Source organism: Rhagoletis zephyria, unplaced genomic scaffold (assembly GCF_001687245.7).
Source record: "Rhagoletis zephyria isolate East Lansing unplaced genomic scaffold, Rhagoletis_zephyria_1.1 Rzeph_scaffold_00889, whole genome shotgun sequence".
Classification (NCBI taxonomy): domain Eukaryota; kingdom Metazoa; phylum Arthropoda; class Insecta; order Diptera; family Tephritidae; genus Rhagoletis; species Rhagoletis zephyria.
The window spans coordinates 12,750-30,583 of record NW_016157973.1 but is presented as its reverse complement, the minus strand read 5'-3'; the positions used below and the strand labels follow the sequence as shown (position 1 = coordinate 30,583).

General features: G+C 34.5%; 1 protein-coding gene across 2 annotated transcripts in view; it reads right to left on the bottom strand.

Moving 5' to 3' along the window:
* Lasp (LIM and SH3 domain protein Lasp) overlaps positions 1 to 14,667 on the bottom strand; it is a 64,282-nt gene extending 49,615 nt beyond the window's left edge. For both annotated transcript variants that reach the window (XM_017614745.1, XM_017614744.1), the window contains exon 1: positions 13,706 to 14,667. In XM_017614745.1, coding sequence (XP_017470234.1) covers positions 13,706 to 13,774 — 69 coding nt within the window. In that variant the 5' untranslated portion in view covers positions 13,775 to 14,667. The remainder of the gene's footprint in view (positions 1 to 13,705) is intronic.
* Positions 14,668 to 17,834: the final 3,167 nt, after the last annotated feature.

Sequence of the window (17,834 nt, the reverse complement as noted above, 5' to 3'; positions counted from 1 at the left end):
GTGTAGTCAAAGCGCAGGCGAGTGTGTCTTCGCTTGGCTTACAATTGGCGTGCCTTTTTCATTTCTGCTTTTGTCCAATTCACAAATGCTGTGCCCATTCCCTCCGGTTAGTGTTTTCACGAAATTGTGTGGACGCAGCAGTTTAACACTCGCTAAACCATCGGCTCCCCCTCTCCCCTCGCTGCTCTTTAAGGCATTTAAAAATCTACCATTTGTGCCTTTACTTCGAAGTGTTTGTGAACGAGTGAGTTGTGTTTTTTAAGCTTATAAAAGTGATTCATCGCACGGGGTGCTGAAGAGAAGAAATGAAAAAATTAATAAAACTCAAATCAACAATATTTGTAGTACATACATCCGCTCGGGATCACATGCAAAGCGAGTAAATAAGAATGAAAAGCAAATACTTAAAAATTTGCATTCTTCCGTTTAATCGCCGCACAGTGGGACAAAAACGGTGCCAGTGGGCAAATTTATTTTCAGTCCGCAATTGTTATCCGATTTTAGATTTTTTNTTCAATTCTAATATAATAATTTTAATATATGTATGTATAGATAATAATTAAAATAAAAATAGATAAAATTTGTAAAAATGTCGCACCCCTATTTATTTTTCCACCACTGTATAAATCTGGTTCGGTCCTACATAGTTGGTAGCTCTGCTTGAGGCAAGTGACCAAATGGATGTTATCTACGTTAGAAGCCGAGCAGAACAGCTTGTGCTACTGATCAGACGTCATCAGAAGGCATTCCCTTGCAGTTCGGAATGCGATGTATCATCAACGTAGATGGCCTAATTGCATCTGACTGTTTTTCCAGTTGGTGAAAAGTGTTGCGGTTTATAATTTAGGAGAGAGGATTAGAGAGAAAGTGAGAAAGATAGGATAGATTTGCTTTCAAACATAGCCTAACAATATCCTTGCCGAACACCAATAACCAGACACTCGTCTGCCTTTAAAATAAGGGAGCCCCCGTCTGGTGGTTGAAAACGTTTCGACAGATACAAATTGAACATAAGTGGGAAAAGGACATGACGATTTTTGATTTCGAAAATACTAAGATTTATTAGAGTGTGTATGTCGTTAAGTTCTGTGGTGGTACTGTGCACTTTACGGAGGTGTAGTAGTAAGGTTGGAAGTGTCTTCCCTACTGGGAAAAAGAGAATAATCGTACAATACGACTCACGTTTATTAGCTGATTTCTCAGGTTCGAGTAGTGGTACCACTTTACCACACTTCCACATGTCACAAAATGATAAGAGTGGCCACCTTGAGGAACTGTTGCTTGTCACCATAAACGTCTGTGGGTGTGGGGAGAGTGGCGATAGTATTACCAGTAATTTCCGTGAAGCCGACGCAATTTATCAGACCTACGCCTGCTATTGTTTGGTCAGGCGAGCCGGGTCAAGAGCGCATAATACAAGTGGAGGCGTCGTCGTTCATGGTGCGGAATGTCGATTCGTCTAACTGCTCTCTGCTATCTCGTCGTATCTTGTATCGCAACAATCAATACAAATATCAGACAAAGCATAATTTACATTTGATATATTCTGGTATTACGCACGGAGCTGATTGTCTACAGGCAATGGCAAATTTCTGAGTTTATTTCGCCATGAAAAGTTTTCTGAAAAAAAACCGTCTACCGTGCAGAGGGGGAGTAAAACTATAGTTCCCTCCACAATTTCATAACTTAAATAAAATAAAATTTCCATGTTAAAGTTGATCTCCTGTTACGAACTAAGCAAATAATAATATGTACACTAGGGTGGTCCAAAACTGCATGTAAAAAAGTAAAGTTGCAATGTTTTTGCTCTTACATCCTAGGATTGTTCTATACGGAAAAAAATTTTCCTTAATTTTTTTTTTATTTTGAAATTAAAAAATATTTAGAGGTCGCTCAAAGCGCCCAAAGTTTTCCATGTATTTTATATGGGGAAAAATTTACTTTTCGTATAAATGGTATAGAATTCTTGAAAACCAATATTTTCCGACCGTAAAACCCTGCTTCTCTTTAGGAGATTCCCAGTAATAATACCCAGCTATTTTTTTTAACCATTTTTTCATAGTAACTATATTTTATAGGTCCGCCAAAACCCCTAGAAAATGCCAGAAAAAGCTATGGGGGGATATATAAAAAATCTTTAGCATTGAAAAAAGGTTAAATAAACAATTGGATATTGTTACTGGAAGTCTCCTGAAGAGAACCAGAGTTTTCCGATCGAAGAGTATTGATTTTCAAGAATTCCATACAATTTCCATGAAAAGTTGTTTTTTTTTCCTCATATAAAATACATGGAAAATTTTTAGCGCTTTGAGCGACCTCTAAATGTTTTTTTTTTATTTCAAAATAAAAATATAGGGTTATACTTTTTTTCGATATAGAACAATCCTAGGGGGTGACTTTACTTATTTTGGACCACCCTAATGTACACTCTCTTCCGAAAAATACTGTATATCCACGCTCGTAATTTTCCGTCTTGTATTTTTCTCTCCTTTTTAATATTTACTCAATGTAAAAATAAATATCCTCAAGCTAATATTGCGAACAAGCCAAGCTTGAGCATAAAAGTGGTTATTACTTAACTTTAAAAATTTTCTACTTGTTGCGGTTGTCACCCATTCGACCAGAACAAGATTAACAAAGAAAAATGTGAGTAAGAGTAAGAGGGACAGAGGAGATAGACATTTATGATAATTTCAGTTATTAGCATTTTACCTTTTCAAAAGTTGTTTTTTCCCCATATAAAATACATGGAAAACTTTAGGCGCTTTGAGCGACCTCTAAATATTTTTTGATTTCAAAATAAAAAATAAGGGTACATTTTTTTCGGTATAGAACAATCCTAGGGGGGGGGGGAGGGCATACAAATTCCGACTTTACTTTTTCACATGCATTTTTGGAGCACCCTATTGCAACATACACCTACATACATATACATGCCATCATGCACTTAGAATCTGCGAAGCTGTAAGGCGGAACATATTAAGAAAAGCGCTAAGTCAAAAATGTGCACAAAGCAGAAATGGTGAATATTATCCGCGCAATTGTTTGAGAAGTGTGAAAACAAAGTGTAAAAAAATAGCAACAATTGCAGAGAAATTGTAAGCAACAAAATTTTATTGTCTGTCTAAAAATCAACGGGATTTTTAATAATTTGAAACTTGCACTTCATTAAACTAAAATTGAATGGACTACACAACTGCATATTGGAAAATTTTCTAGAAATTCTGAATAAAAATTTAAAAATTTTGAGGAACATTTTTTTGAATTTTTGTGAACTTTATATTAAGTGTGAAGCTTTGATTTATATGGTTCATATTACGGAATAAACTATATGTATTTTCAAAAATAGTTAATGCAAAAAATTGTTCATGAAAATAATTGTGAATATTATATAAAAACAAGGTGTACACTTTCGTTTGTCGCCTAGTGTATGTGTATATGCATTTGTATGCAAGCATTTATGGACATGCATATGTGCACATTTGTATGAATGTATGGGTATACGTGAGAGAAAGTATCTACGAGTAAATGACCTCTTTTGGCCTGGTCCACAAACTACTGCAGCTACACAAACACTAATATAAAAACACAAACACAAACAAACAATTACAGATGCAATCCAAGAGGCCAAAAGCAAATCGCAAACCACCGAAGCACACCAAAGTGGCAATAACAAGAGCAACAAATATAACATAAAAAAAACAACAACCACAAACATTGCAAGTCAACAGCTCACAAATGTCAAAAAATAAGCCAACAATAACAACCAAAAAAAAAAAACCCCAACGATATGCAGTCATGCAGCAAATCCACGCGCAGCTGTTCGCCACTCCAACGACGGTTGGTTGGTCATTATTGCTGCTTTTTGCTGTCTTGCGCCGTCCCACCGTCTACCTCGGCCTAGCAGCCTGGCGACCACACTCTGTGACAAGCGCTAAAACTTGGGCATTTTCAAAGTTTCAGCTTTTTGTTGTTTCGGTTGTTTGCTGAACAACGCGCGCGCTTAGTCAAGGAACCAGAACCGAATGCATACTTGCAACATTAGGGAGGGCCATAAACAGTAAAGTCGGAATTGTAATGCTCTCACCCCCTANATACCCCATTTTTTTTTTTGAAATCAAGAAATATTTAGAGGTCGCTCAAACCGCTCAAAGTTCTCCATGTATTTTTATATGGGGAAAATAAATTTTCTCGTAGAAAATGTTTAGAATTCTTGAAAGTCATTATTTTTCGGTCGGAAAACTCTGGTTCTCTTAAAGAGACTTTCAATAATAATACCCAATTGTCTATTTAACCATTTTTTAAGGCTAACGATTTTTTTTTGGTCGCCCCATTGCATTTTTCGGGATTTTTGTGGGTTTTTGGCTGGCCTATACATTATAGTTGCAATGAAAAAATGGTTAAATAAGCTAAGTATTTTGTATTATTTCTGGTAGAAAAATATTGATTTTTAACTATCCTATACCATTTCTACGACAAAAATACCAACTTAACTATTTGTCTGACAATGAGGAGAATTACAACCGCCAAGAAGATATCTAGCAAAGAAACATACAGAAGCTGTGGCGATGGCTTGGAAGTTTTTGATTGCTCACCGCTCGACACAGCAACAGCGCAAGGCCTCATTAAAAGTTTTAAACGAACCACAGTCTAAAGGGAATAATATCAAATAATTGTGGCATAAGTCTGCAGTTGCTAGCGAACGCATTCAAAAGTTGAAGCTTGCGAATCAAAACAGAAATTATTTATTTAGTTAGAGAAAATAACGAATAATAGCAAAAAGCAAATCGAAAATTGAGTTCATAAATTGGATACTTGTTAACAATTTGTTTTTTTTTTTTTTTTTGATTTTCGTAGGGTAGACTTTTATAATTGGAATCAACATTGCAACATTAGTTGCGTTCCAGATGCTTCACGATTTGCAGGTTTTACAGGATTTGCAAGAACAGTTGTTTTCTCCATTAATAAACCTTATGGAAGGTGGTCGGTCACCAGGAACGGCTTCCTGTAAAAACCTGCAAATCGTGAAGCATCTGGAACGCAACTATTGTAAAGGCTTTAACAGCTGTAAATTTGCAATGTTACAGAAAGCGAAGTCCTCAGGGAAGTGTCGATTTGTAGGAACATCTATAAAAATGCGAGTTTCGTTCCTCAACGTTTTTGGGTAAAACCTGTAAAACTGTCAAAAAGCAAAATTGCTCTTGGAGAAAGAGACAAAACGCCAAAAATACGGGAACGTTTTTCGCGTTAAAACTGGTAAAATTGTCAAATATACCGCTGACGCCATTTTTTTGTTTACACAGCAGTTTTTTTTATCACTTGGCAATCTTCTAAATTATACGCAAATACACAAGCAAATTGACAAAAATACTTACAAAACTTGACATTTCGTCGCTACGATGTATTTAATAAGATGAAAATGCAGATATATTTTTATTTTTGCTTATTCCACTTTCAAATCATTTGAACAGTTGATGGNAGGATATTTCGCTTGGTTTGTCAAGCCGCTGTGTTGTGTGTATCTCGCTCTTTAAGAGCGAAATACACCACACAAGCGGCTTGTCAAACATTCTTCAAACCTACTTTTCCCATTTCGCCATACACCATGCAAACATGAGTCATTCAAGCACAGAATTTTAGTTTTCCTCCGGTTCACAATGTTAAAAATGTTGGTTTTCTTCCATTTTTCTCCCTTACGTCCTCACTTGGTGAAAATTCAGCAACAAATGAGGCGATTTTACCATCCACATCGCAAGCGGTTTGATCAAACGTCAACATGGCGGCCAGAAAATCAAAAAATTTTGATTTTTGCTCAAATTTCCCTCAAGCGGTTTGTCAAACCTTCAAACACCCCCATACACAGCACAAATGGCTTGAAGCAAAGGGAAATTTCGCTTGGTTTGTCAAACCGCTTGTGTGGTGTATTTCGCTCTTTAGGGAACACAAGTACGGTTGATGAAAGTATGTAATCGATATCGATAAAAATATCAATAAATATGCATGAGGGCATTTCCATTGGACGGTCTATCGCGAGAAAAATAAACAAAATGCAGCTATAGTCAGTGATTTAGCACCAAAATTCAAAATGATATTGTTTGCAACTTTTATTTATTTATTTATTTTTTAGCATTCATTTAAAATATTATTCAAACTACAACAGAAACCACATAAAAAAAGGTTGCACAAATAAAAAAAAAATTAATCAAACCTAAAAAAATTTTCATCAAAATTTCCAACTTTTTAATCTGAATCTTTAGCAAATTTTCGGGTATGCATTTTTGTATTCAATTCATTCTAATAAGGTTCAGTTTTGGTAGAATAAAGTGCAAGTTTCAAGTGGCTAAAAATTACCGTTGATTTTGTTTACTCTTTTTTTGTTGGGGAGTTTTGCGCATTTTCTTCCATGTAACGCATGATACATTTCCTGGCTAGAATCATCGGCCCTGCAATTCCCGGTGCCGGAATCTCCACTTCCTGGAAAAGCGTACAGTCAACATTATCAGAATTCGCTTTGTAGAGGCTTCTGCAAACGGGATTTCGTCGCTACATCTGTGGATTATTTTTAACCGACTTCCAAAAAAGGAGGAGGTCATCAGTTCGTCGGAATATTTTTATTTTATTTTTATTTTTTTTTTTTATGTATGTTACCGCATAACTTTGGACCACGTCAACCGTATATTGAGTTTTTCGTTTTATCAAGGTTCGCTATATAGAGGTTTCACCGTATACTTACTTAAGTGTCTTTGTACATATTTGAATACGCATAATTTGTCATGTCCGTAATTTTATGTCATTGGTCTTGCCTTACTGTGCATGATGTCAACTTTAATTGAAATAAGACAATCGGTCAACTACCCGCAGACAAACAAGAGCATGCTTGGAACAATTTGAACATAGCGAATGTACATATGTATGTATGTACATTAGGGTGCATCACCCGAAAGTTGCGGTTTTACCATCGGAATTATAAAATGTATTATGTCTTAACACTTCCGCCAAAATATTTCGGAAAAACGATAAGATTAATACGCGCTAAACCAATTTGAAAATAACTCAAAAAATTTATTTGTTTTGATACCATTGATAACTTTTTGAAACATTTTTATGCAGACCTTTTAAGTGTAAACTCTTCTATCATCTTGGATAATTTTTAAGAAAACAATTTTTGAAAAGCTTACTTTATTTATAAAGAGAAACTCGATTTTCGGATGTATTTTTAAATAAATAAGTCCAGGCTCACGTAAATCTTAACATTTTTCTACGAATTTTTTTCGCGGAAGTTTATTATTGCAATGAAAAATCAATACCGATTTTTTTTTGTAAGGAGAGGAATACACCCTAATGTACATGCATAAATAATTGTGAAGTTAGCATGCACAGATGGTGGCAAAAATATAATTAAATATAAATTTCAATTTAACACAGAAAAATTGCCTACATTTTCGTTAATGTAGTGAATTTGCTACACCACATTACTATTTAACTATCTTTGGACAATTTGGATAAAAAAAAATTTGCATTAAAAAATAATTTTAAAACACATTTGTTTAGATTTTAAAATTATCTAAAAAGTGGATTTGAAGCAAGTCACAATATTTACCAAGCAGGATGCTATAGACACGCATTTCATTTTCTCTTTTATGCAGTTGAGAAAGCTATGTTCTTCAAGCTGATAATAATTTGGCAAACAACATTGCAGATTGATACACAAATTAACCTCAGGTCAGTCGCAATTCCCCAAATATATTTATTGGGTACACAATGTTTGCTGGGTTGGTTTAATAAATGTTTACTGTTTATTTATGAAGTGAGTTGAAGCCCTGTGTACAAGCAGCTGGAAAATACTCCCGCTAGACACTCAAAATATATCAGGAAATTTGTAGTGACAAGCATAATAAATGTTATCATACTATGTATGTACATACATTAGGGTGCATCACAAAAAATAGTTGCAGTTTTTCCACCGGAATTATAAAATATATTATATGTTGACTTCTGCAAAAAAAAAATTCCCGAAAATATATTAAGATTCACGTGAGCTGGGCCGATTTAAAATACCTACAAAAATCTCATTGCTTCAATTCCGTTAATAATATTTTTACTTTTATGCAGACTTTGTACACTTGAGCTCTTGTATTATCATCTAAGGTGATTTTTAGGAATTTCTTTTTTCTAATTTTATTTTCAACAATTTTAATTGAGCTTGTTATAATTGTTATAAGGCCATAAAATAACAAAATTTATTGATTTTTGGAGGCATTTTCAAATGGGTCCAGCAAATCTTAATGTTTTTCGAAAAAAATTGGCTGAAGTCTTATGGCCTTATTCATAAAAAATAAAGTAGGTTTAAAGAGCTTTATAAATTGACGTTTTCATACATTTTTCAATTTATAAACCTTTTATAAGACTACTTTATTTTTTTATGAATAAGGCCATTAAAATTAAAAAATTTTAAAAATCCCATGGAAAAACAGTACCAATTTTTTTATGGAGTGCTATGCATCCTAATGTTCATACATACATGCATAGTGAGTCTACATAGTGATCGAAGGTGGATGAATGCCAAAATTAATAACAAGAGGCCTTATGCCATTTGAACGATTTTAACACTTATTAAAAATGATTAAACAGTTGAGACGAGCAGTCGAGATGTAGGCATATGAAAATATATACCGCAACCTCATAAACTTGATTAGGGAGGGTGTTGGAAAAGAGAAAGTGGTATCATTTTAGAATATCGAAACACTCAGCGCCCTCGCCCAATTTCATCAGGATGACAACAACCGAATTTTTATTTTTAAAAAGTCTTTCAAAATCTAACTAGGTAATGGGAAATGATGCCAGCGTTGAAAAATACTCTCAGTTGTGCCCCTAATTTGCTACACAGATAGGTCAAAAACACCATAAAACATTTTGTTCTCAAAAAAATGTGTTTGAGGGGCAGATAAATTTTAAAAGCTTCTTGGCTCTAAGGACATTTTAAGAAATAGTACAGGATGCCTTGTTAGTCGAATTTGTAATGATGCAGTGAAACTGCTGCGAGATGAAGGCAGCAAACGACCCCCAAGGGTTACCGATAGATATTATCGAGAATCGAGGAGCTTTAGCCCGAGAAAACTTGAGGCCGTTGCCTACTCGAAGCTTTAAAAAAGACGACTGTGATTTTGAGGCAGAGATTCTTCGAGAAAGGATAATACAAGAAATATGGGTATGTTTATGAAGCAGTTGGAGAACTTTAACCATAGAAAGATAACCCTACTGTAAGTTGCTGAAAAGATAACCATACTACGTCTGTGAGACGTGTGGCTTGCCATAATTTTATGGTAATAAAATTTTTATGATTTTTTTTATTTTACGATATGAAGTCTTAAAATCTTTAGTTATTTGATATTTAAATGTATTTTATTTAAAAAAGTTCTTAATTTAAAATGGAAGATTTCAATCTTCATTTCGCGAAAAAAGAACGAAATTTTTAAAAAGCATACGCCTAGCAGACGTAGGTTATCAAAGCAGAGTTAAACTAATTAAACGAAAAATCAAAAAAAAATGGTATGTTTGCAATCACTACATAGAATGACTGATCTTCAAAAATCAACAGCACTTGTTTTATTTAGGTAGATAAAATGGAAACAGGACGATCAATATATAAACATACATACATATATATTTTTAAACTAAACTAAATATTTGTAAGCTCATAAGTTTTAATTTAAAAAAAAGCTACTAAAAAGTATTTTATTTTTTGCTTACTGAGGATTTTCCATAGGTTTCTGTAAATTCTTTCAGAACTTTTTCGGTTCTTTTCTAGATATGTTGGTATTTTTTTGTGTGATTTTAAAGCCAAAAATTATCAGTTTTTCTTTCTTGTAAGTCGGACTAAGTCTAAGGTGACTTAGCGTGGTATGGTTTGGAGGCGTCGATATATACTTTGTATTCTACAATTTTTAGATTTTTAACAAACTTCAAAAAAATTAATATAAATTTTTTTAAATTGTTTAAAACGCAACAAAAAGTATATAGTACATAAGGAAACGTTTTAAAATTTGTACAAAATTTCAAACTTTTTAATCAAAATGTTCGGGTTTTCGGGTTTTTTAGAATTTCATTTTTGTATGGAAAAAATTAGCAACACCATCCACAAAAAAAAAAAATTGCCGAAAATCAACCAGAATTTTGAGCTATTTTTATGAAAATTTTATACATTTTTTCTTAATTTTGTCCCACTTTTATTTATATAGTTTATGTTATAGTGTGTAGTTTTACTTATTTTTTTGTTTAAGAGGTGATAAGGATAGTGTGACCACGAGTGTATGTTACCGTTTTCGATCATTTTTATTGGAAAGGCAGTGTTTCAAAGGTTATCCCATACTAATTTGGTTAAGTTGCGATTACTGTATCATGAATAAATTAACGGTACTCCTAAATTTTTGAATGAGCTTAGAAGTCGGTTGTATTTTTCATTTAAAAATTAACCGTTTTAGTTTTTCATGTGTATTAAAATAGATACCCGCTGCGCTATCTGGCCAAAACTTTAAATTTCAAAATATTAGGCAGTGAACAAATTTGTTTGAGGTAACGCCATCGAAAATTCCACAAATTCCACAAAACACGTTTGGTTACATTCATGGCACACACCCTCCTTTGTGAAAAAAAAAGTTTTCTCTTATTTTCTAATACATATTTTGTTATTTTATAATTTTATATATACATACGTACTTAGCAGTGCAGATATTCAGTTAAAAAAAAAAAACAGTCCAGCAATTAACTTGCATAAAAGCACATAACTCAATAATGAATACAGAAAAATGCCAACACCATAAAATTGTGCATGACGAAACAGAAAACTGGATTTAAACAAAAAAAAAACTTAAACAACGAGAGAATGCAAAGAAACCATAATAAAACAATAAGCATACTCAAGGTCGGTTGGACGGTTAGTCTGTTGGTGGCGAATTCCGAAAAAGTGCACGTACACTCATAAGAGTAAAAGTGCCTACGTAGATACCAGCAAGCAACAGCATATCTCAGCTCATTCGAAAAATAGGAAACACACAAAAATCCGGCTAGACCGGAACAAGCCATAGGCCAGGCCAGCGAGCGATATGCAAGAGACCCACAAGTGCGCTACAGCAATTGAAGTGCGCTACAGCCTTTTGAAAATGGCTCTGAGGCAATTTCATGCCATTTGCAGTTGACCAACGTAAAGGATGTATGTATGTAGTAGATATCTTTTTAAATACAAAAATTTACATTTTCTTTTAACGTTTCACTGTCATTTCTCTATTGCCAATCACCGGCAAATGGCAGAAGATACTGGATGGTAGTGCCTAAATTTTCATTTCAAAGTTTCTGCAAGTAAATGTGTGTGTATGTTTGTAAATAAATAGTAAAATTACTCTAAAGTGCCTACCAGCTACCGACTGCTCGTTAAAAATGTGGAATTTCCGCTGGCAGATGAAGTGGTTAAGCAGCTTTTAAACTTCAAATGTGTCTATTGTTGCACCCACGTACACTAAATGCCAGCGGCATTTGATGGCATTCCAATGCTAATGTGGCTGCTACTGTTGACTTTTGTTGATTGACGATATTTTGCGTGGCAATTTTCGTACACATTTGCCAACAAAACGCTGCTGTTGCATGCTTTCTTTTACGCTCGACATTGATACAGTCAATTTGTGAGCAATTTTCGCCCTGTAGACGAATTATTTTACCAATGCCCTTCTGTCTTTCCTTATTCCTTCTTTTAATACTTTTCCCACCATCCTATTTTCATTTGTAGCAATCACATATGTAAGTTCTATAATTAACTCAACTTCTTAGCAAGTTCTTCCAGCTTTAGTTTTTTCTTGTAGGTACTTTGCACGTTGAAAGCCACACGAGTAGCAGCAACTGCCTACAAGTAGTGAATATATGAGTATGCATGTAAGACTGCAACCAGTTGAGCAGCAAAACCACATTTTCTCACGTCATCTGCCGAGACAGGAGTTGGGTGGAGTGCAGCAGCAGCCACTGCGGAATCACAGCACAAATAATTTAATTAAAATAAAGAAATTAAAGACACATACATATTTATGTACAGAAGTATGTACATATGTACGCTCGCTTTTTTGTTAGTTTATAATTTCATTTGGCAGATGCTGTCTACTGCTTGTTACCCAGACACCAACCCGACGAGTGAGCACACAAACCGGCCTAGCTTCACGATCAGTTTGGCTCGTCTTTGACTTCACTCGCTTACATTGTAACTTTACAATATACATATGTACACCTCTANATGGCGAATTGCAACAATAAAATATGTACATTTTACTACAGAGATCATAGAAACAAAAATAGCTTCAACAATGAGTTGTGCAATAACAATAACAAACTTCAAGCGCAAGGATTTCCATTTACAATTGCCTCATTCATACGCCATTGCAATTTCCAACTTCCGGTCTGTGGTTTTTTGAATACTCGGCTTCTTCGACAATTTTATTATTTACATGTATTTAGCAGAATTTCATTGACCTATAGCCGTTGAAGGAGCCCACCGGTGCCTACAAATTGTTTCGTAGTTCAGCGCCTTTGACATGGTTGAGTTAACATGTCTCTCAACTAAAACGTTTGTTGTTGTATATATATATATATATATATGCATATAAATTCCCCAGAGCTTTTGGGGCGTGAAGCTGGAGTTAAAGACCTCCTTGGTCAGACATAAATCGGGTAGTGATGGGGCGACAATTGTACGGACTTGCTTTTATAAAATTATATTCCATAAATGCAGCATTTGTTAAGTAGCTAATTACAAACATTAGTATGGATGATGATGCGATCAGCTTGCGGAAAATTAAGATTATCAATTAAATACACAGCGGCCGATGTGATGTAGTGGTAAGCAGTACGCCGTACCATTCCGCAGGGTCTGGGTATGGGCCCAGTTTCTGACAACATAAAAAAAAAAATTCGAATACTTAGCGCTCGCCCCTCGGTAAGCAATGGCAAACATCCGAGTGTTTGGTGCCATGAAAACAGCTTCTCATAAAAATACGCTCGCCGTTCAGAGTCGGAGTAAAACGGAAGGTTCATCCCCTTTGTGTGACAACATCAAGGCGCACACCACAAATCAGAGGAGGAGCTCGGCCAAACACTTACACATTGTGTGAGCGCCAATCTATTATTATTATTATTGATTAAGGACCGTTTTCTCATGTAGGTTTTAAAATTTAGCCGCCCTTTAAACACAAATTATGTTCTGAAAAAATGTGTTTAAAAATCAGATAAATTTTAAACCCTAAATGAGAAAATGGCACTATATACACAAGGATCGTAAGGGAAGATTAACCGGCCCCTAAAAATGTATATACAAAAATTATTATTTAATCGGGACAATGCGATATTTGCCTTACTACCTTTGATAAAAGTTCAGTTAATAGCCGAATGCTTTTTATATCATTCGCGTTTGAATTTATAATTTTCTTGCAGATTCATCTGGCTATGGTAGGGAAACATGGCTAGAAAGCTCACTCGAGCACACCTGTTGTCCCTTTTGTACACATATAAATTGATAACCAGTTTCCAGCTGCCGATACACAGCCTACAGGAATTTCTAAAGTGATCATGATCCGCATTTTCACCCAATTTCATATTCTTAAACACAAATAAATATCTATGAAAGTGTATACATTTTTAATAAGATAAAATTCTTTAAACTTCAACTCACTTTGTCCAGGCACTTAAGCTCCTCGATGGGATACACCACTTTCTGGCAACGTGCACAAGTTTTATTCATTTTGCGACGTTCCTGCTCGTATTTAGTAGCTGCTATTTTTTTCACTTGATCGTCAATTTACTTTGCCTGTTGATGCCGTAGATCACGCGTGCGCACGACTATATGCCTCACCCAAAAGACGCTGTTGCAGTGCAGTAAACTTTTTCACAGGATTATGGACAAATATGCCCAAAAAATTGTGTCACCTTAATTTTGCTTCAGACGCACACGCGAAATGCCTTTGTTAAACCCGTTTGTTCTATTATATCTATCACGCACTTCCTTTTTACAATTTGCAAAATTAAACTTGAGTCGCCGATTTGAAATTTTATTATTGTGCAGAAAATTTAGCTCCAAATTTAATATTTATTGTTTTAGATGAATTTCGAATGATTGTTGCTGGTTTTCACAAACTATAGAATAGAAATATGACTTAAAACTCCTAACAAACAGCACAAAGAAATTCAATCAGAAAATTCCAGTTGGTGTCAGACGTTGTTTGTGTACTAGGGTGAAGCTTTAACAAGAATTCGCCTTTTACAGATCTTTCGGTCCTCGTTTCACACCAATTTCACACACTATTTTTGCTTTTCTGCTTTGTGCACTTTTGAAACTCGAACAGAACGAACGACACGATCAACAACAGCAATTGGCTTGATTTCAAGTATGCAACTGAAAATATCCAATTGGAAATTTTTTACCAAGTTAGCAAACCAGATACTTGCTAGCTTTTTGTCGCTGTATCGATTGAAATATGTACACTCGTTTTACAATTTGTTAACTATAATTTTCACAATTTATATTTAGAATTTATTTTTAAATTTAATAAACGTTGCTTAGCTGCCACGCGATAAACACCAAATAACAAGTCGACTACCAGACCAGCGCAAAAGAAAGACTGAATAAAAGCAACATTGAAAGCACCAACCAACTGGAGTTGCTCCAATTGCCGCTGCTGGAGCCATAGATCAGGGTCGCTTTTTGTAGGTAGGTAAAAGTGATGAATATTGAAGGTGCAAATAAAATTGCGCAATAAAATATTGAGGTGTGTTAAAATATTGATATGAATGAAATAATATTGCACAATAAGTATCTAATTTAATTCTACGGGAAGTTTTATTTATGAGAAAAAGTAAAAAAATCCCTTGCTGGCCGGCTCTACAGTATAAATTTTATTGCTGTACAGCTGTTATTTAGGTTGCCACATATATTTGTGTGAGTGATTTTTATATCTTGATAAAAGCATTTTTAAGATGACTTCTAACAAGTATTTTTGCCGGATTTAATAGCTTAACAACTTTTGATAATATGCTATTTCACATCCAAGTTCATAATAACAAATATTTCAATAAAAAACAATTCAATTTCTGCTTTTATATTAAAATATCAATAATGTTGCCGCCACAAAGGTTTCGTGCAAATGAAAATGTAGCTGTCAAACAACCATATAGCTGGCAATAGATGGCAAGATATATGTAAGCTCTGATATATATTGCTCTTGATAGGCAATGAGCGGTATCCATTGGTTAGTTATATTTATATTTATCAAGATAAAAACTTTATCCTGTGGAGACGGGCAGTTACATTATATATATAACAGGTTTTGAAAACAAATTGTTTTATTGAATTCAAGTAAAGGCGAAGTCGTACCAAAAAAAAACTGTACTAAAATGCTGCGATGGCATGGATGGTTTTTAAACTCGTTCACAGTAGAGCTCCTAAAATATTGATTTTACTTTCTTAAAATTTCTAACTTTTCCAAGCGCTAAGTTTAAAGGAATTCTGAAAAAGTTATAATTTGGATTAGCATTGCTTAAAAAACTTAGATTTTTAAACATACTTGAGTTTTATCAGCATCTCGGAAAATACTATATGTTCTGTACCTTAAAGACCCCAGCGTAGAGTATAGTACAGCAACCATTCACGGTGTCACATGTCATCTACTTCTTATCCTTCCTACATATATCCTTTTCCGTCATTGAATTTCCAATGCAGCTGCTAATTCGGTCATCGTTTTGCGACAATGAAAGGCGTTGGACCTAAAAAGAAAATTGAATTTCCGCACGTATAAAATCAAAAGTTTAAGTGAAAAGCATTGCATTTTATAAGCAGTAAGAAATGCAACAATTTAAACGGAAGTTATAACAAAAGTGTGCCGTTATTAAGTTTCATCTTTTTTAGTGTGTAGTATTTGTGGTGCATAACTGTGTCTGTCTATCGGTCGTTGGTGCTAGATGGTCACACAGCAGGGGAAAAAGCTGTTTCTAAAAAGGATTTTCTATAAAGTTATTGAAAAATTTGAATCCTTTGCAAAAAATGAGCACATCCCTCCGCTTGCACGTCGCATACTGTACGCCATGCCTACTAAATTGCCTCATCACTACCCCTGAGGCGTTGTTGTAGTGAAAAATCGATAAAAGTTGCTGTATTCGAAATGCCGGTGATGCGGGCATATTGTCAGACAGTCGGCCAAAAAAATATCGCATTCTTCGTCATTCATCGACTGAGAATACGAAGCAATAACAACAAAAATTAAACAAATAAGAAAAGAGTACAACGAAAGAGGTGTGCAATAACAACTAAAAACAAAAACGAAACGGAACATATGTACGTATTGCGAAAAGTAAACAAAACGAATAAAAATGAAAGCAAATAAATAATGAACGAGAGAAGTGACAGCGTAGTGGGTGGGGAAGCTTTTCCATGGCATTGCATTGCATTTCGTCGTCCCTAATCAACTGCATATAATACTTAGAAGTGGTACAATGAAATATACCGTGAGTAACAGAAAAGAAAATTAATAAACCGCGACGATACATAAATATGAAAAGTGTGTGAAGCTAATGAAAATGACAATTGTACCATTTTGAAACATGTAATTTGTGTTTGTTATTCAATTGAGATATTCATACTTTTGTATATAACTGTGATATAATATAATTTAAAGTATTTCCTTCCACAAACCAAAAATTAAATATTTAGTTTTAATGGATACATGAATACTAGATAAAGTATTTATAGCAAAATATTAAAAAAATAACCCAAAAATAGCCACTCAATACAGGAAACTTCGCAAATTGGCGAAGAAGAATTGGAAAGAGTCCAACATGCAAACACTTCGTAAAAAAACCAGCCCTTGTAAATGTAAGTATACATGCAAACTGTTTTTCAAATATAGGATAAATTTCAAGTGCCCAATTACATATTGGCATAATCCAAAAACTCAAAATCTCGAGAAAAACGGTTTTAAAGTCTACAGTTTACGCTCCCATAGTAAAAATTAAGACCTTCTAAGTCTGTGTTTATACACGCAAACTTTTGTCGACGCAATTTTCCATATTCCCTTTTGGTATTGCTCATTTCATTTACACACGGCGATGTTTTTGTACACCACCTTGTATTGATGCGCTTTGTGTTATGGGCTGTTTTTGCTTAAGCCCTCATGAACGAAAGACACAAGATCACGTAAGAAGAAGAGAGTGAAAAAAGTCAATTTTTTAGCGGGTTCTACGCCATCTTGTTTCACTGGAAAACGAGCGAAAAGTAAACAAAGCAAAGAAAACAACGAAAACCAAAATTAGCCAAAATTATTGTCAGCCACTTTAAACGCACAATTTAGGTAAAATGATGCAACAAAATGCTTTAAAATGCGTTGTCATGTTGAATTAACTCTTCTTTACTTGAATAAAAGTGTAAAATAGTGGTGCTTGTGATGTAAACAAACGCCCAGCTGACGAACCCGCTTTCGCAAACTTTTTTCTCAAAACCAGTTACAAATACAACGTCGCGTTCTTACGTGATCTTGTATTTTTGGTTCATGTTTAGCCCTGTATGCAGCTCTCAAGAAAACGGTCAAGAAAAAATTGCCATTATTTCGCGCATGTGTCCAAGGAATTTTGACATTTTTGATACCTCACAGCCCATGATTCAATAATAGGTTCATTCCTTATCTTTTTGGACTAAAATCTGAAGTGTCAAAATGCCAGAGCGTAAGCAAAATGCGCTCACTAAAAGAGAATAACAGGAAAAGTAAAGGAACGCAAAAAACCAAATTTTTAGTCCAAAGAATGGCAACAACAAA